This window comes from Oncorhynchus mykiss, chromosome 19, assembly GCF_057628025.1.
Source record: "Oncorhynchus mykiss isolate SJ-2025 chromosome 19, ASM5762802v1, whole genome shotgun sequence".
NCBI lineage: Eukaryota > Metazoa > Chordata > Actinopteri > Salmoniformes > Salmonidae > Oncorhynchus > Oncorhynchus mykiss.
In genome coordinates, this window is record NC_143040.1 from 20,502,072 (window position 1) to 20,522,889 (window position 20,818).

Below are 20,818 nucleotides of genomic sequence, written 5' to 3' on the forward strand. Positions count from 1 at the left end.
ATCATGCTCATAGCAGATAATGGCAATGAAGTGGTTAACATCTGGTGTGTAGCCAACTCAAAAAATAATAATTCTGGATGGATTCTCCTCCGGTTTTTGCCTGCCATATCAGTTCTGTTATACTCACAGACATTATTTTAACAGTTTTGGAAACTTTAGAGTGTTTTCTATCTAATACTTCCAATTATATGCATATCCTAGCTTCCGGGCCTGAGTAACAGGCAGTTTACTTTATACTGCCCCCTATCCCTAAGAAGTTTTTAAAATCTGGAGTGTAGCCAATATGTCACTTCAGCATTTTGGCAGCTGTGTGAATGTAAACAGTAGGCCTGCGTTGTGTTGTGGAGGTGTTTATGAATTGCATCGAATGTGCAGAGTGCAGTTCCTCCTAGTTTATAGACAGAGGGGGGGGGGGGGGGGGGCACCTATCTCAATCTATCCATGTTTGAGGTTGTTTTATGGCAGTGGGTGTGACAGCGTCACCCCTAGACCGTCCCTACCCACCAATCAGACGCAGCTGTAATTCCATCCACAGATGAACCATCATCCTGGGCCGGCCAGACGAGGCATGTCACCGCCCGGGAATCGTGACTATGAGTGTTCCGTCACGCCAACCTGACAGGCTGTGCTCCGTGTCTCCCCCTGCCTCCTTCCTGTCTCCCCCTGCCTCCTCCTCTCTCGGGAGAGGGCTTTGCAGGGGGATGAAGGGTTAAGACCGCCTCGGCGTGCCACATTGGCTGTTTCACACAGACAAAGGAAAAACAAGTCAAGGGTACAGGATGAATCAAAGCCATCAATCAATAGGCCCCAGCCTGTCTTGGCCATTCACACAGCAACACTAGATTACCGAGGTCACCTCAACCACACACACTCTGTTTATACTACAGTTTAGAGATCCGAATGTGGGATCATTTGGCGCCACAACACTAGTAACAAAAGGAATCAGGACAATGATGCAATGTCACCTAGCTTCAACCTGGATTACCCCACTGCCAGCAAGCCTCCTTCCAGACAATGACGTGATGAATCACATGGGTGTAAGAGGCCTAGGCCGACACCACACCGTGCATGACAAGACACCCTGACACCAGAACACAATGGAACGGGGCGGTGCCATAAGAGCAGAGGAGGAGGAGAATCCAGCGCCCACATTCGTGAGTAAGAGAGAAACGCGACAGTTACACTACACCCAATATTACTGGGACACACAAACATGCTCAAAATGGAGAAACCTGTACAACCTGAACAACCTACAATCAGTGAGTAACCGCTCAGTGCTCTCACGCTGTAGTAAGAAGGTCCTTCTAGCAATGGCAAATCTTTCCATGGTGGATGCCTGCCTGCTTCAATGGTTAAGCAACTTGAATAGTCAGGGGGTGGACAGTATAGTTCAAGCCAGGTGTTATCCAAGGCCAGACAATTCACTGGAGTGCCCATGTTCTTGAGAGGAAACATCAATCAGCCAGTCAATAGAATGACATCAAAAGGGCTGGGTGAAATAGTCAAGGCCGTTTCAACAGAGGATAGAACCTTCAAACAAGACAAGTGTGTATGAAATGCACTGTGTGAAATGCACTGTGTGAAATGCACTGTGTGAAATGCACTGTGTGAAATGCACTGTATGAGGCACATTTGTAAAGCAGCGTGAGCAGGAGCTGGCAAAGATGTCTGCATGAGACGGAGTCCGCACGAAACTGAATGAAACTAAACTCGGCCACGCGAGACGTACGTGTGAGACAGACACACTAGAATAGCAGAGGGTGTTGTGGGACCCGAGTAAGCATTGCTCTGGTAAGTACAAGGGCGGCAGGCAGCCTAGTGTTTAAGAGCACACCGAAAGGTCACTGGTTCGAATCCCCGAGCCGACTAGGTGGAGAGAAAAAATATATGTCAATGTGCCCTTGAGCAAGGCACTTAACCCAAACTGCTCCTGTAAGTGGCTCTGGATGAGAGCGTCTGCTAAATGACTCAAATGTAAAATGTACAAGAGGATACAATCATTACAATGACGTCTAAAGAGGGTGTTTGAAACAACACTGAATGAAAGTGGCACTACGAGAACGACAACAGAACCGAAGCGTATCATAGGAACAGAGTGAGCTGAGCGTTATGTCTGGCTAGAGTTAGCCTCTCCCACAGACAGGCCTGACAGCCAGCCTCCCTCCACTCAGGGGGATAATTACACGTGGCTGTGGGTGAGCGCGCCGGTGCCGTTCAGGTTGCCGAGGTGTCAGGGACGATAACGGCTCTAATGGCGCCCGGCCCTCGCTAAAAGCCACACTGCAATTAGTATGCAAAGGGATGGCGGCTAGGTTACGACTACAGCACTACGCCGCCGGCCCCCCGTCTCGCTGTAAAGAGCCACCATCGGGCACTTCTATTAGAGACGATCAACACTTAAATCAGGGACACCGCCTGGTATAGAGGCCCTGGATGGCAGTTTCCATACCGAGCGGTGACGCAGCCAGTCATTCTGAGGCCCTGGATGGCAGTTTCCATACCGAGCGGTGACGCAGCAAGTCATTCTGAGGCCCTGGATGGCAGTTTCCATACCGAGCGGTGACGCAGCCAGTCATTCTGAGGCCCTGGATGGCAGTTTCCATACCGAGCGGTGACGCAGCCAGTCATTCTGAGGCCCTGGATGGCAGTTTCCATACCGAGCGGTGACGCAGCCAGTCATTCTGAGGCCCTGGATGGCAGTTTCCATACCGAGCGGTGACGCAGCCAGTCATTCTGAGGCACTGGGTGGCAGTTTCCATACCGAGCGGTGACGCAGCAAGTCATTCTGAGGCACTGGGTGACAGTCAATAGGAGTTTGATCTTAACTCTGAGCTGAACCCAACCTCTCAGTGGAATCAGGAGTCACCATAAGGCCTTTACGGGTGTCTGGGACAGGTGTCTCTGTACCCCGGTTATCATCGGATCTCTCTCACTCACCTACTAGCTACTTGATCCAGTCAAGTAGCTAGTAGGCTACTGTAAGCAAGCTACCGATGATAAAGGCAATATAATCCAACCAGAAATGTGCAGTGTGTGCGTCTGTTAGACTAAACCTGCAGTGGTATATTACCATATTATCACACACAAAGATCAAAGATAAACTCTTCGGCATAAACAGCCCATCTAAAAAGTCCTGTCTCAACAACTGAGCTTTTCATCAGTGCGAGTGTTTGGTCGCCTTTGGCTAGCGATTAGCAGGTGTGTGTTTCCATGAAGCGAATCACACCCTTCAATGCAACAACATTGATTTAATCTGCCTGTACAGATGAGTAAGCATAGCTGAAGGGAGACTGGGGAAGATGCAACTGAAAAACACTCCTTTCGGATTTGTCAACTTGGCAGTTTGTATACAATTAATTAAATGCATGAAACTTGCCTGACTTTGGAGTAAATGTAGCTCTGATATTATATTCCTAAAATAGCAATAGTAGTACAATGGTAATATACCACTGCGGGTTTAGCTTGGCCTTTGCCTCATGAATCACTGTGCCCTGAGGACAGGGAAAGAATGCTTAATGGCCACCACGCAATGGCAGTGTCCTTATTGACACCCTATTCCCTAGTGCACTACTTCTGACCATGGCCCATAGTGCTATGTTAAAAAAATGTGTGCACGATGTAGGGAATAGGGTGCCATTTGGGATGAACTAAAAAAAAAATCAAATTAACTATAACTAAGGGAAGACGCTCATTTTCAAGAGAACACTTTCCACTGTGTTTGGTTGAAAAAGTCAAAGCCTTTAAAAAAGGCAGCCCAACACAAATACATTACCTGCAGAACAACATTTCCATGTCATTACAACCCTTACTGAGCGAGATGTTTAGCAGGTTGCAGGTTTGATATTGCTTTGCTTATTCAGTGCGTTGTTTCACTGTGCAGCGACGGTGATGGGATTAGTCCTTTATTGGCAAAGGGACGATCAAGCTAATATTGGGAAGAGATTGTGTGTGTGTGTGTATGTGTGTGTCAATGCCCTTCCTCTTTGTGACCTCTGTGTCAGGTAATATCATCCCTGGTGTGTGTCCAGTCACTGATCCACTGATGCAGCCAAAGCTACAAAGGACCAGGGGCAACAGGTCTGATCAGTTAGCAGTTTAAACAGTCAACAGGGAAACAAGTTCTTCCACTTTCTCTTTGTCAGGTCATTCATATTCAAATGTCTGGAATTCTACAACTCCAGGCAGGTACTCTACTATAGGGACTGACAACACTGATGTTAACCTAGTACTTCCAACAAAGCATGGAAGTCATGATTACAAAGTCCGCTACAATGGAGATGAGGTTGGAAGAAGCAACCCCTCAACACCCCCACATCAGCATACAACAAACACCCCCCCACCACACACACACACACTCTGCAGCATCTCGCCCTTGCTCTGTGCCCTCCAGAAGCCCTCCGGAGTGTGGTGATCAGTCTGATAGCTAAGGAGGATACAGTCAGACTGCACCCACAGAACAAACTCTTCACTGAGAGGACTTCCCCCTTTTAAACCACTGGAATAACAGTCAGAAATGTAACAGTTTAACAAAGACATAGAGAAGACCAGAGTGGTAAGAAACTAACAAACTGAATGCTTGCTACAAACCAAAACATGTCGGCTTCATATCATATCAATTCTTCCCTTAATAAGAGAACTTCCTTTTTAAACCACTGCAGAATAACTGTCAGAAGTGAACCACCACAATAGCAGTCAGAAATGTAACTAAGCTATGGGCTAAGACAAAGATGTAGGAAACCAACGACCCAATTGAGTGATTCCCACTTAAAATGATTAAAAACCACCAGATACTGACGTCATAACAAATAAACCTCAATTATATTATACTGTTCCGGTGACTAGCCACCAGCCCAACACTAGGGCAGGTTTCAATGCTTTGTGTGGTACGAGGGTCTTCCATCCATTAACAGTCTGATTCTGTTTTCTGTTCTGTGAGTTTCCTCTGGCACGGTCAGAAGCATGCCTTAACGCTCGTTTGTGTTGATGTGAAAGGCGGTGGTGGTGGGTGTTCGTAGCTTTGTTTACAGAAATAACAAAATGGCAGAGAAGAAGTGGCCCAGGCCAACAGGACTGACTGGATTCTATTTTGAGTAGTGACAGTCAACAGTAGTAAACAGGGTAGTAGTCCTAACAACACTGACCCCAACTGATCCAGTCATCCAACATTACGTAGACGACACTGGTTTGTATTTCAAATAGGCTATACCATATAAAACTACAGTGTAGCTTGGAGGTAGAAGTCTGTAAGCCTGTACTGGCATAGAAAGTTAGACGTTGGCATTTGTCAATATTTATGAAAATGAAAGGGGAGAAACATTAAATGATAATTAGATTTAGCCTTCCTCTTAGAAGTGGCAGCAAAAATGCATTATATATATATATATATATATATATATATAAAATAGCCTTTCAAATGATGGGCTGCCGTGGTAACCATGGGGACAATGTCACATTATTGAATTTAAATAGCTTTCTGTTTAACCTCTATAGATCTGACTTGAAGCAACATTGTAGACCACAACCAAAATCAACAACACCACAAATCAAATGTTATTTGTCACATGTGCCGAATACAACAGGTGCAGACCTTACAGTGAAATGCTTACTTACAAGCCCTTAAAATTAACCAACAATGCAGAGAGAGAACAGTCTATGACTAGGGTGGTTGGAGTCTTTGACAATTTTTTGGGCCTTTCTCTGACACCTCCTGGTATAGAGGTCCTGGATGGCAGGAAGCTTGATGTACTGGGCCGCACGCACTACCCTCTATAGTGCCTTGCGGTCGGAGGCCGAGCAGTTGCCATACCAGGCAGTGATGACCAGGCAGTGATGCGACCACTCAGGATGGTGCAGCTGTAGAAACTTTTGAGGATCTGAGGACCCATGCCAAATCTCTTTAGTTTCCTGAGGGGGAATAAGCTTTCTTGTGCCCTCTTCACGACGGTCTTGGTATGTTTGGACCATGATAGTTTGTTGGTGATGTGGACACCAAGGAACCAGAAGCTCTCAACCACAGCCACAGAAGTTATGCTGAATAGCATCTAAGCCAGACAAAGTCATGGACAGCTCCATTTTATGAAGGCCAAGTTCAGAGGCTCTTTGGTCTATTAGCTGACACACGTCTGTCCCATCAAAGTGTAAAGAGAGCCACCAGAGGAAGGCGTTAAGGATAGAGGTCGACCGATTAATCGGAAAGGCCAATTAATTAAGGCCAATTTCAAGTTTTCATAACAATCGGAAATCTGTATTTTTGGACACCGATTTGGCTGATTTATTTCATCTGTATTTAACTAGGCAAGTCAGTTAAGAACACATTCTTATTTTCAATGACGGCCTAGGAACGGTAGGTTAACTGCCTCGTTCAGGGGCAGAACAACAGATTTTTACCTTGTTGCAAGATTGAATCCCCGGAGTTGACCTTACAGTTAACTAGTCCAACGCTCTAACCACCTGATTACATTGCAATCCACGAGGAGAATGCCTGTTACGCAAATGCAGTAAGCCAAGGTAAATTGCTAGCTAGCATTAAACTTATCTCATAAAAAACAATCAATCATAATCACTAGTTAACTACACATGGTTGATGATATTACTAGTTTATCTAGCGTGTCCTGCGTTGCATATAATCGATGCGGTGCGTATTGTTGCTCCAATGTGTACCTAACCATAAACACCAAAGCCTTTCTTAAAATCAATACACAGAAGTATATATTTTGAAACCTACATATTTAGTTAAAAGAAATCCAGGATAGTAGGCAATATTAACCAGGTGAAATGGTGTCACTTCCATTACGTTCATTGCACGCAGAGTCAGTGTATATACAACAGTTTGGGCCGCCTAATTTGCCAGAATTTTACGTAATTATGACATAACATTGAAGGTTGTGCAATGTAACAGGAATATTTAGACTTATGGATGCCACCCGTTAGATAAAATACGGAACGGTTCCGTATTTCACTGAAATAATAAATGTCTTGTTTTCGAGAAAAATAGTTTCCGGATTCGACCATATTAATGACCTACGACTCGTATTTCTGTGTGTTATTATGTCATAACTAAGTCTATGATTTGATAGAGCAGTCTGACTGAGCGATGGTAGGCTGCAGCAGACTCGTAAGCATTCATTCAAACAGCACTTTTGTGCGTTTTGCCAGCAGCTCGTCGCTGTGCTTCAAGCGTTGCGCTGTTGATGACTTCAAGCCTATCAACTCCCGAGATTAGGCTGGTGTAAACGATGTGAAATGGCTAGCTAGTTAGCGGGGTGCGCGCTAATAGCGTTTCAAACGTCACTCGCTCTGATACTTGGAGTGGTTGTTCCCCTTGTGGAGTGATGGGTAACGCTGCTTCGAGGGTGGCTGTTGTCGATGTGTTCCTGGTTCGAGCCCAGGTAGGAGCGAGGAGAGGGACGGAAGCTATACTGTTACACTGGCAATACTAAAGTGTCTATAAGAACATCCAATTGTCAAAGGTTAATGAAATACAAATGGTAGAGAGGGAAATAGTCCTATAATTCCTATAATAACTACAACCTAAAACTTCTTACCTGGGAATATTGAAGACTCATGTTAAAAGGAACCACCAGCTTTCATATGTTCTCATGTTCTGAGCAAGGAACTTAAACATTAGCTTTCTTACATGGCACATATTGCACTTTTACTTTCTTCTCCAACACTTTGTTTTTGCATTATTTAAACCAAATTGAACATGTTTCATTATTTATTTGAGGCTAAATTGATTTTATGTATTATATTATATTAAGTTAAAATAAGTGTTAATTCAGTATTTTTGTAATTGTCATTATTACAAATGTTTACAATTTTTTTTATTTGTATTTCAAAATCGGCCGATTAATCGGTATTGGCTTTTTTTTGGTCCTCCAATAAATCGGTATTGGTATCGGCGTTGAAAAATCATAATTCGTCGACCTCTAGTTAAGGATACTAAATCCTCTGAGCCGTCCCCAAGTCTGTACGTTTGTCAGCACAGAGAGAGGATGACTGAAGCACTGTAGGTGATTATCTGCTCTCCTGTTGGCTAAATAAACACCCAGTCATCATGATAGTAGTTAAGCAGAAAATGGACACATAACAATTTGACTAAAACAAGTTTGAGCCTACAGTATTATAGGTCTCCTTCAAACCCTCTTTCTGAAACCACAACAATGTATTTTTAAACCACATCAAGAGACCACTTTTGAGGACTGGGGGAGAGAAAAAAAAAAAGGTGGAGAGTGTAGTTGTCCTTTAATTCAATTGCGTGCCTCGTAGGAAACAGTTGTGTTTGGCTAGCGGTGCTTTTGTACAGTGTAGGCTACATGTGATGGCAGAGTTTGCAAAACGAGTCATCATGATATTATTCTGCCGGGTAGACGTACTTGGCAGTCCACATTTAAAATGGGAAGTTGTTTTTAGGGGAATGTTCATTCAAAAAGAGCATGATTACAATTGCGCATCACAAAGATTCATCCGAGACTTCGGACCAACATTTTGAATAGCTGGTTTGCATACCAATTGCGGTTTGAATAAATTATGATAATAAATAAATAAGCAAATTGTGAACCTAGCGACCAATTAAAACATTGGTGTCTCGCTGCCAAGTCAAAGGGTCACAAATACAAGTGTTATGATCTCAAACCCTAAACTGACTGAAACCAGTTTGGGCCGAGATACATCCAGGCTTTTAAAACCGTCCGCTTCAACATGATTGCGGCCTACTAGACTTTCATTCACATTATAAAAAAAAAATGATCAGGCCAATTTCTGTCAGGAGGGAGGTGGTTACAGCGAGGGAATGTGAAACAGCACAGCTTCACAAAGAAATGGAGTGCTTGTGTGATTGAATCTTATCTGTCTGTGGATACAGAGTCAAAGAGGGAATATTAAAGGAGGGAAGAGAAGAGGGCAGGAGGGAGGTGTTGAAAGAAAATAGAGAACTATCCTATTGGGATTAGCAGCAGAGTAAAAAAGGGGGGGGGCGAGAGAGCCAAAGAGAGAGACAAAGAGAGAGTCAAAGAGAGAGGTAGAATAAGTATTGTGTGTGAGACAGAGGGAGCAGATAGGATATCATTCATGTGTCAAGATTAGGAGGAGAGAGAAAGAAGGAGAGAGCACGCCTGGAGAGAGTAGTTGCCTTGTTCCTTTCCTGTGCCCTCAGTAGAAATTGTACAATGTGATATTGTGTGTGTGCTATTTAAAGCGTCGGCGAGAGGAGATGCTCTAGTTCGGAGCACCTCGTTTCTCTCCTGACAGGCAGCCTGCCTCCGAGAAGGACCCCGTCATCAATATCACCCCAACAGAACAGGAGAGACATGCGACATCTGTATATTCGGTGCACACACACACGAGAAAGAACATGAAAGCCTGATGACATCACAAAATAAAAAAATTGATTCTGCCACAGTCAACTAAGCAGAGCCACTGAAGGTCAGGATTCAGATAAAGGAACAGGGTTTCTGTAATATGCAGCTCAGCTGTCTATGATATTCTACTGAGGAAACTGAATACATGCAGCTCAGGTGTCTATGACATTCTACTGAGGAAACTGAATACATGCAGCTCAGGTGTCTATGACATTCTACTGAGGAAACTGAATACATGCAGCTCAGGTGTCTATGACATTCTACCGAGGAAACTGAATACATGCAGCTCAGGTGTCTATGATATTCTACTGAGGAAACTGAATACATGCAGCTCAGGTGTCTATGACATTCTACCGAGGAAACTGAATACATGCAGCTCAGGTGTCTGACATTCTACCAAGGAAACTGAATACATGCAGCTCAGGTGTCTGTGACATTCTACTGAGGAAACTGAATACATGCATCTCAAGTGTCTGACATTCTACTGAGGAAACTGAATACATGCAGCTCAAGTGTCTATGACATTCTACTGAGGAAACTGAATACATGCAGCTCAGGTGTCTATGACATTCTACCAAGGAAACTGAATACATGCAGCTCAGGTGTCTGACATTCTACCGAGGAAACTCAATACATGCAGCTCAGGTGTCTGACATTCTACCGAGGAAACTCAATACATGCAGCTCAGGTGTCTATGATATTCTACTGAGGAAACTGAATACATGCAGCTCAGGTGTCTATGACATTCTACTAAGGAAACTGAATACATGCAGCTCAAGTGTCTATGACATTCTACCGAGGAAACTGAATACATGCAGCTCAGGTGTCTATGACATTCTACCAAGGAAACTGAATACATGCAGCTCAGGTGTCTATGATATTCTACCAAGGAAACTGAATACATGCAGCTCAGGTGTCTATGACATTCTACTGAGGAAACTGAATACATGCAGCTCAGGTGTCTGACATTCTACCAAGGAAACTGAATACATGCAGCTCAGCTGCCTATGACATTCTACTGAGGAAACTGAATACATGCAGCTCAGGTGTCTATGATATTCTACTGAGGAAACTGAATACATGCAGCTCAGGTGTCTATGACATTCTACTGAGGAAACTGAATACATGCAGCTCAGGTGTCTATGACATTCTACCAAGGAAACTGAATACATGCAGCTCAGGTGTCTATGACATTCTACCAAGGAAACTGAATACATGCAGCTCAGGTGTCTATGACATTCTACTGAGGAAACGGAATACATGCAGCTCAGGTGTCTATGACATTCTACCGAGGAAACTGAATACATGCAGCTCAGGTGTCTATGACATTCTACCAAGGAAACTGAATGCATGCAGCTCAGGTGTCTATGATATTCTACTGAGGAAACTGAATACATGCAGCTCAGGTGTCTATGACATTCTACCAAGGAAACTGAATGCATGCAGCTCAGGTGTCTATGACATTCTACTGAGGAAACTGAATACATGCAGCTCAGGTGTCTATGACATTCTACTGAGGAAACTGAATACATGCAGCTCAGGTGTCTATGCCATTCTACTGAGGAAACTGAATACATGCAGCTCAGGTGTCTATGACATTCTACTGAGGAAACTGAATACAGGAGCGCAGGCTGAAATATTTATGAGATCTGAGACAAGAGGAGCTGTTAATCTATAAAGACTGAATGCAACAATTGGATTCAGACAGAGGCCTACAAACGAACTCAAATAAAAGTTCAGAAATATTTGAATTATGAATGAAAGCACAAGGTACAACAAAGGCCATGTCCCTCTGCATGAGAATTGAAATAGAAAATGCACACATATGCACAAAGTAGTTACTCTAACTCTCTAACAACCTTGACCAGGAAGCACAGGGATATCCACTACAGTATTAGCTCAGAGGTTTCGCCAAAGTACAGATCTAGGATCAGTTTCCCCTTCCCCCAATCCTAACCTAACTATTAGTGGGAAAAATACAAAACTGACCCAGCATCTAGGGGAAACTTCACCTACTCCACAGCATCAGGGAGAGGGGAACCTGATTGCCTGTTCGCATGCATGGTTTCCATGGCAACCACTACAAAAGGCTATCATGGGCCTGCCCAGCCATAGCGGCCTGGCTTGGAGTAAAACCCAGGTGACATTCCACAGAGCCAAATCCCCCATCTCCAGTGTCAGGGCAGAGCCCAGCAGTCTTAGTCATTCTGAGTCAATGGTTTACAGAGCAGAGCCAGACTGGCATACGATTCAGCTTCCAGTGAGTGGGGAGGCGCAGTTAAATCAAGCTGCCTGGCTGAGTGTGACGGCCTGAGGTAGACCTGTAGCTAGGCCTAGCTATTGTCCATAATGCAGGGGTCGTGTTAACGCAGAGTATTTCACGCAGAAAAAAAACAAAATTATAAAACGCATAAGACACATCTTGCTGCGTTTTGTAAACGCAGATCTAAACTGCTCTTTATTGCAATTTGTGCTCGGCGTCAGGATAATTTGGTGCTTCACTTGCACTTCTCTACTCTGATGAGAATTCACAAACGGGAATTTTATCAGGAGACAGTGCTCTGACTGATGTGCAGCCACTTTTCTAGGTGTAGCCTGCTTTTCTCTGCTAAAATGCAAGATGAACTTCAAGCAAAACAAATGTAGCTGGCTACATTCTTTCTATGATAAACATTAGAACTACGATGGCCATGCATCGTATATACACACACAAAAAATATTTTTCATTGTTAGATCATTTACTTGTGTGGCTGCTAGCCAAATAGTGTTGCACTTCTGTTGTCATCGGATTTAAAAATGAAGCCACTTCTGCTGAATGTGTTGCACTGATGTATTTTTCGAAGGAAAACTATAGTTGCACGTCCCTGATCACTCTATTGAATAAAATAAAAAAACACGACTTTTAAAATAAAATATTCTCGCTTTTATCCATTATAATGTCATCATGTCCAATAGCCAAGCAGCACTGTATCTGCCAGCTGTTGGCTAGAGCACACATGCAGAGACCAGAGTGGGCACATACACTATATAACGCAACAGTTTGTGACAAAACTATCGGTAGAGATGAAAATGAAATGGAAACACAATGAACTTTAGATTTTTATTTGGTACAAAAAAAACTACATGTTTACATAATAATAATAATAAGTCATGTCATTATCATTAGTAGGCTTAGTATAGCAGCCTTGTATAACCACCATCGAGCTGTAGGCCAAAGACCACATCCTGTTTAGTCTTAATACCGTAACTTACTTACGGCCTATATTTCAATACTTATATAGGCTACAGCATCAATCAATCATTCATATTATCACACGTCGTCACATCAGTCATGAATTTAAATGCAATCAAGTATTTTCGTTTTAAAATAAAATAAAGTGATTCTGGAATAATTAGCAAACCGTTCCACTTCAGAAATTACATTCATAAATGAATGCAACTGTTTTTGGTCTTTGCCGTAATAAAGGCTTTACAAAAATAAATATTACAACAGACTCTCTGGTAACCTGATCATTTATTTAGTGTTGTTTACATTGTTCCAAACAGTCCAAAAAAAATGATACTGTAATCTAACAGCACTTGTTTGCCACACAACATGGATGCAGCGCTTGCTAATTACCTTCTTTGTCTTGATCTCCAGTATTTTCCACAACCGGTCAAATTTATACCACAGATCTGACTTCCCCCTTTAACTTCTGAGCAACCAGTAAACATTCCCCTGTTTCGAGTTTATTTGTCACGTCCCCTGTACCCATTTTATTGTCACGTGTTCAGAGTTTGTTATAATATTCTATAGGTCAGGCCCGATTGGTCACGTGCAAGGGTTGAGGGTAGTTGTGCACGATATATCGGTGAACATATCGGAATCGTTTAATGCCGATGTCAAAGCTGACGTGCATACCTATATAACGTAGGTACATGGGATATTACATCACGTCAAATTTTGCCATATACATGCAACATAGCATTCCTAAACTAGCCCACAATGTCTGCTGTGTGGATCGAGCAGTCAACAAGTCAAGCAGTCATTTGAGAGAGTAAAAAAATGTCAGCGATACAACAAAGGCGAAATCCATTAAAGCCAAGATAATGGAATTCATTGCCCTTGACAATCAACTGTTCTCTGCACCAGAAACACTACCAAGTGCGCTATTTTTCCGATGTTGCCCTACCGGAGTTACACTAATAGAGTCACTGCTATTAGCTTCATGACATACATACTATGGAACGCCGTTTGGGTCTTTGCATGTCAAAATAAATACAATAGATACAGTAGCACAGTAACCAGAACGGGTTGTGTTGTGAAGCTAGCCACAATAAGGATTAGGCACAATAGTGGAATTTGCGGTTTGCCTTCAAAATAAAAGTATGTCATTGACAGTGATGCAAATAGTAGAATTATGACATATTTTAGTTTGAAGGCTAACCGCAAAGTCCACTATTGCGACTAATCCTTATTGTGGCTAGCTTCCGACCACCATTAATCAATTAAGAACGGTCATATAAATTAGGGTTATTTTTAGATGATGACACCTAGCTAGCTAACTATATAGCTACTGAAACAGATGACGTTTTGCTATGTTTTTGGGAAAGAACATTGTTTGCATCCATGAGCTAGCTAGCTTTTTTTTTTTACCAACACTGTAGGTGCGCGAGACAACTTTACCAGCATCATAGCTGTATCGATGAATCGTTGTGACATATGAAATACAAGTGAGTGTAATCAACACGTAAAAAAATGTATGAACGCGTTCAATTATTATGTGCTGTGCAGTCATATTCAGGTCCTGATTGGTCAACAAGCTTATTTGACACATCAAATAGTGTTATTTGACACATCAAATAGTGGTAAATAGTATATTTTTGGATACGCAAAGACCTAAACGGCGTTCTATAGAAATCCTGGTTGAGAATGAGATGACTGAACAAATGAACAATGAAACAGGACAGCAAATAAGTGAAATAAATAGGTTTGATTATGTTTTACTGGTAATGGGGACATACGTAAATGCCAACAAAATAACTTGTGTGTGTGTGTGTGTGTGTGTGTGTGTGTGTGTGTGTGTGTGTGTGTGTGTGTGTTTGACCTTTATTTAACTAGGCAAGTCAGTTAAGAACAAATTCTTATTTACAATGGCGGCCTACCCCGGCTAAATCCGGACAACGCTGGGCCAACTGTGCGCTGCCTTATGGGACTCCCAATCATGTCCAGATGAGATACAGCCTGGATTCGAACCAGAGACTCTAGTGAGATGCAGTGCCTTAACACACACATGGGCGCAGTGGTCTAACTAATTAACTGCACTAGAATGCTTAAAAGGCCGCTAAAATTTTAAATATCGGTATCGGCCAAAAATGTCATATCGGTGCATCACTAGTTGAGGGAATAGGGAATGTTTTTCCTAAACATGAGGGATTTTGGTAATAGAACTTTTCAGTCAGAAATGGCTGTAATTATGTTGCAGCTTCAGCAACATGGACAGCGGGATAAACACTGTTGAAGTTCAGTAGTGGTCACTGCAACATGGAGGAGAGAGACAATGGATGCTAGTCACACAGTCACTCACTGTCCTTTAACACAGCACAGCAAGTCTGAGCACAAACAAATCAATTAGGTCGGCTCCCTCTAGTCATTTGTGCATCTTAATTATTTCATCAAACAGTGCGCTGAAAGCACCAGATAAGCTCAGTGCATATTGTTTATTTGATTAAAACACATAGGATGTGTCTACATATGGAAAAATACACGTTTAAAGATGTTGACCAATCAATTTGTCGAAAGAACAGACGACTCTTGGTAGACCAAGATTTGTTTTAGTCGGGGACAGCCCTAATTCAGAATGCTACGCTACCCATGATCCCTTGCACTATCCTAAGTCTGGCTGGATATCCTATTCATTTGAGAGAGATTTGTTTGAGGAAAAATGTATTGTGTCTTTGACCTAACAATGGGTGTATGAGTCATCTGCGGAGCGACTGCAAATTAGCCACTTCTGGAGAGAGGAGGTTCCAGCCAATATGATAAATCCAGCTGTGTGTGTGTGTGTGTGTGTGTGTGTGTGTAAGAGCAGAAGGAGAGATCAGAAAGAAGAGCACAGAGCATGAAATGCAAAGTGCCATGTCTCAAAAACCTCAAATGACATTGGCCATGCTAAACAAACAAGAGGGAATGGAGGGGAGACAGGTCGGGTACAAACGCATCAGTAGGCACAGGGACTCCCGTTCTTTCCCAAATGGCACCTTATTCCCTTATTTGGAATAAGGTGCTTTATCTTGGCCAGGTCACAATTGTAAATGAGAACTTGTTCTCAACTTGCCTACCTGGTTAAATAAAGGTGAAATAAATCAAACAAATAAAAAATATAGTGCACTAATTTTGACCTAGGTCCCATATGGCTCTGTTCAAAAGTAATACAGAATGTAGGGAATAGGGTGCCATTTGGGATGCAGCCACAGCCTGAGCGATCCCCTCACTCTGGCACATTGGAGACCTGGCAGGTTGTCTCTACTTCTCATTTCTGTGTACTGCAATTATGTCTTCTCCTCTCTGGATAAAGAAACTATCATCAATATGCACTTTATAATAGACACGTCGCCGGAGGGTAATATTTCTGGGTTTATCTCACACCGTGCAGGCCAGCAGCACAAAGCTGAAAACCGAGCTCGGAAACACGACGGAGCATAAAACTAGTACCACTGTGATATCGTTCAACTGAAAGACATCAACGACAGAAAAAATGTTTGACCCCCCCCCCCCAAAAAAAAAATCATGCTTGGAATTCTATATTTGGAATGACATTTGAAACAGCATTCTAAATGCTAGGGCATTGTTCCAGCAGCCAGACATTTATCCACTTTCCTCACAGCTACCTGAGGGTGAGGGCTGACTCTATGAGGGACTTTAGTGTTCACTTGGGGAGGGAGGGACACAGTGCCGTGTGTGTGTGTGTGTGTGTGTGTGTGTGACTCCATTGTGTTGCCACAGTGACAAAGCAGTTCTTCCTCCCGTTCTCATTAACTGCCAGCCTTTCCTGCTCTTTTTCCACTTAACCCGCCATGCTCTGCTTCAGCGACTCACTAGCCTATCCTCTATTAGTTTCATTCATAGACCTGAGCCTCAATGTCTGCAGCCAACCAATGACCGAGAGAGAGAGAGAGAGAGAGAGACCTTGCAGAGATACCTTAGAATAATATTGTGCAATTTGAGCAGACTATCATGAAATATGACACACCTCTTTTAAACAAACTGAAATCATGACAGAGAGATATCATGTAGGCCCTGTTCCCATATACTTATAGTCCAACAAGTATGCACTTGTGTCTATTACACTCCCACTGTAGAACTGTTACTAAAGTGTCACTAAGATGTCACTTTAGTACTTGTAGAGTGCCACAGTAGGAGTCATAATACCTATCAAATCTAGCGGTCAAACAGGGAAATGGTTCCAATCGTTTTTCAACCATTCATTTTTCCCCATAGGGGATTTTAGAAACACTTCAAATGAGGGCTGTGTTTCATGAAGGCTTACCTTGGCCTGACGTTTTGACAACCGTGTAAATCTCTCTAGGACAAAGTGACATATTAATATATTCACCTGTATTTACCACCCAAAACTGAAATGCTAATTAGCTGCTAATGTGGCTATCATAAAGAACTACAAATGCCATGATGATCTGGAAGAGACTGACGAATCGAGGCAAAGGTAAGAATCTCTGGATTAACTATCTAATGTTAGCTAAATGTAGTACTGAATAAATTGGCTATATTTCTTTAAAATTGACAATTCTGTGAACTGTCTTGTGCACATTTTAAATTGACACAATACCTGTTAGAAAAGGTGTCAGCTTGAGATGACGTGCAGGAGCTTGCAGGGATTTGTAGTTTTGCATGATGTATACGAATCCGAGAGTAAATAGAGCCAAACATATTGGATACAAGTTGTCTGAGAGAGATTTACATGGCTATCAAAACGCCACGCCAGGGTAAGCCTACACAAAACACAGACCTTATTTTAAATGTTTCTAAAATCCCCTATGGGAAAAATGGATGGTGGAAAAAACTATTGGAACCATTTCCCTGGATGGCTAGGTTTTATGGGTATTACGACACCTCCACTGTAGGGCTATAAACATTATTTTTCTAAACTATGAACAGGCCTATTGCATCCTGTATGAATAATAAGAAAAGTGATCATGCCTCGCTGCTTGGTTACAAAGCTTTTCCAAGTGATGATTTGTAAAACCAATATAGCATTTCCATCACCATACAAACTCTACAAAGAAAACTCTTATGCACCATTAGTCCACACATTTCTAACTAATAGGCTATAGCCTAGTTCCGCATAGCCTACTACTCTAGTTACTTATCATGGAAAGTAAATATTATGTACTCAGCTATTGGACCATATAGTAGGCTAGCTAATGAAGTAGCCAAGTCACAATATAGCCTTCATTATAAACACATATTGTGGCCAGGATGCAGCCTAAGGCGTACCAGAAAAATAGAAAAGGCAGGTTGGTAGACAGTGTAACATGATCCTCTATGGACGGTTTCCAGGGACTATTTAGATTAGAGTGTGCCTTAACGATAATCAGCTTACCAGGTTGAAGACCGTCTCCACAATGTCCCGGTTGGAAACTTCCCCAACTTCCACCAGGCCGGCGAGGACAGCGAATTTCATTTTGATTCCTCGGATTGGGATCCCAGGGTTGAGCGACACCGCAGCAGCTCCATCACCTTGCCCGGCTGGTCGCCCAGCACCAGGCGTCTCCTCGCTAGCCATTGCTACAGGAGGACAGGTGGCGGTAACAGGTAAGGCACCTGTTCACCCCCAAAGGCGGTAATGGGATACAGGAAAGTCGGTGAAAGAATGGTATCCTCTTTCCAGTTATGTCGACAGTCTGGAGGTAAACAACGAAAATATTTCCCTCCCCATTCAAAACAGTTCCCAAAATAAGCCTTCGAGTCAACAAAGTATGTTTTGTAGTCCGCGAAAGGCACAGGAGCATGAGGGTTTGATTTCTAGCCGATGACACCGCGACATTGGAGTTGTCACTGCGTTTCCATGCAGAACTCCTCTCCCCCGGTCAGAAACTTGATGAGGAGGCGAATGAAATAATGCATCAAAAACCGTTCACTAAAATGGACCGGCTTAATAAGATTTGGTTCTAAAGGCAAGTCGCAGAGACCTTGCCCTTCCTCCCCTCTGTCAAAATATAAGAGGCACCTGCGACTTTCATTTCTTCACTAGTCCAGCCAAGCTACAGCAGTAGAACTTGCTATTGTCACAGCAGGATTGACAGGTAGAGTGCTGTCATGAGCAAGAACTCCTAAACGTGGCTCAAGTAACGCAACAGCGCCAGTGGTGCTCGACAAGGGACAGCAGTCATCCACTCGGTCCTTCCCTAAAAACTGCTAGACTTGTTCAAATTTCAGTGTTAACCCACTTACAGTGCTTTCTCTTCCTGATTTACCCCCTGCTACAGCTCTTCCCCGCCATGACAGTATTATACCAGTTTTCTGCCAGCGGCACAAATGATGACGTCATGTTCGTATGGTAACTCGGAAACCTTTAAAATAAAAGCCCGCATTTCAAAACATTACAATTCAAAATATATTACATTACATTTGAATCAATGGCCACTTTTACTGTGCCAACAAGAAAAGGCAATAGGTCATTTATGAAGAAAAATATATATAAGACCTACATACACATACAGTAGAGGTACCGTTTATACATGTCTCAGCTAATGTGGGGTGGAAAATACTCCGTAGGGTCTCTAATAACCAAATATGTGTCATTTTTGAAGGGGACTGTGTCACACGGTCTGCTGCTGGCTGAGTATTAACTGTGTATTTGACACACCAAACTTTATCTGAGGCAGGTAGAAAAGTAATCTTTACAAGCCAATATGTATCCCATGAAGAGTCTATAACAGTGTGCTGCATTGGTGGCTATGGAGGGGGTGGAGTGAAAAGCCAGCAGCCGGCTGTGCGACACAGTCCACCGCCAAAGATAATTATATTTGGTTAGTAAAGATGAAACTGAGTATTTCCCACCACAGTTTATATGAGACAGGTAGTCTCTACAACCCAAAAAGTACTCGTTGCCTAGCACAAGAGACCAATTTAAGTTTTGCAGACTCTATTGAATAATTCCAATAACATATGTTTGTATTTTATTAAATGTGTATTTCTTTAAATTCAGCCTACACAATAGCTTTCAACATTCCAGTATTTGTTTAAACTTTCTAAATAAATGCATAAATAATACAAGAAAATCAATACATTGGTTGCAATGCTGTGAAAAACAGTTGTACCGCCATAGATTGCAAAAAAATGGATATTCTCAAAGTTTAGCATGTATTAACCGGGGACTCTTATTTACTGGGGAAAAAATCCGCGATCGTGCTGCCAGCATAATATCCTGCTGCTAAGAGAACAGTAATGAGTGGAGCATGCGCAGTGGGCATCGAGTGACTTCGACTGGGTGTCTCGTCTCAGGCGTTGATAAATCTCAATGGTCTCAGCTGTAGCCCAGGTGGATGGCGCTGTGGACTTGTTCATGTGTATGTTAGGGACAGAGGGGAGGCTTATAATGCAGGAAACGAGCAGGGCTTCACAAACATTGGGTTCCAAAGGAATAGAGTCTAATGTACAATTTCGCCTCATATTGCAGCCGGTTGGACGTCTGAAGGCAAGAGGAAGATACTTGCTCGAGTCAGGAGTCATGTACTGCTGTGCACTCAAAGACATACCAGAGATTTTGCATTAAACAAATTGCATATAAAAACTTTAAGGATTAGGCTGTAATAATGGTTGTCAACGTAATGTTTATTTTCTCCAATAGGCAGACTTTAGGCATTATCTAGCCACATTATGCAACCATGGTTACAGTTGTGTAGAAGGGGAAACATTTGTAAACATGTTTATATTATTGCTAAAAAAAATAAGAGTAGACAAAATAATGTCCTGCTGTAAAAATAAATATAAGTCATATTCACATGAGATATGTAAATTGTGATGCTTCTCTCTACAGTCCATGCAGTGGAACATTGACAGCTGTAATGCAACCGGAGGTGATAGAAACTAGACATTAAAACGATGTGACAGCGATGCTTCTCCTGCCTCTTCCAGTCACTGACCCATGTTGCAAGAAAGGCATTGCACTGTACTTGTGCACGTGACATTAAAACTTGAAACTTGTTTAAGGCGTTTATGAGACCAAATAGATACATTGTCAGATAGGTTTCTATTTCATTTAGCCTACGTATATTGAATAGCCTATGTATGATTGAAATGTAAGCAAAGATCAAATGCAATGTATTTGAACAAAGATCGTTATTGCATCATAAAGATGTGTGTCTCCTCTCATCTCCTAGGAGGCTCTGATACAGGATGACTTCAGTTGCTCAGTGGAATGTGGGATGCCTCCCAGTCCTAGGCTGCATCCTAAATG

General features: G+C 42.6%; 1 protein-coding gene across 10 annotated transcripts in view; it reads right to left on the bottom strand.

Annotated features, from left to right (window-relative positions):
* Positions 1-18,915, bottom strand: part of LOC110497375 (lipopolysaccharide-responsive and beige-like anchor protein) — a 319,123-nt gene extending 300,208 nt beyond the window's left edge. For all 10 annotated transcript variants that reach the window (XM_090210434.1, XM_090210433.1, XM_036954299.2 and 7 more), the window contains exon 1: positions 17,960-18,915. In XM_090210434.1, the coding sequence (XP_090066560.1) occupies positions 17,960-18,142 (183 nt within the window). In that variant the 5' untranslated portion in view covers positions 18,143-18,915. The remainder of the gene's footprint in view (positions 1-17,959) is intronic.
* Positions 18,916-20,818: the final 1,903 nt, after the last annotated feature.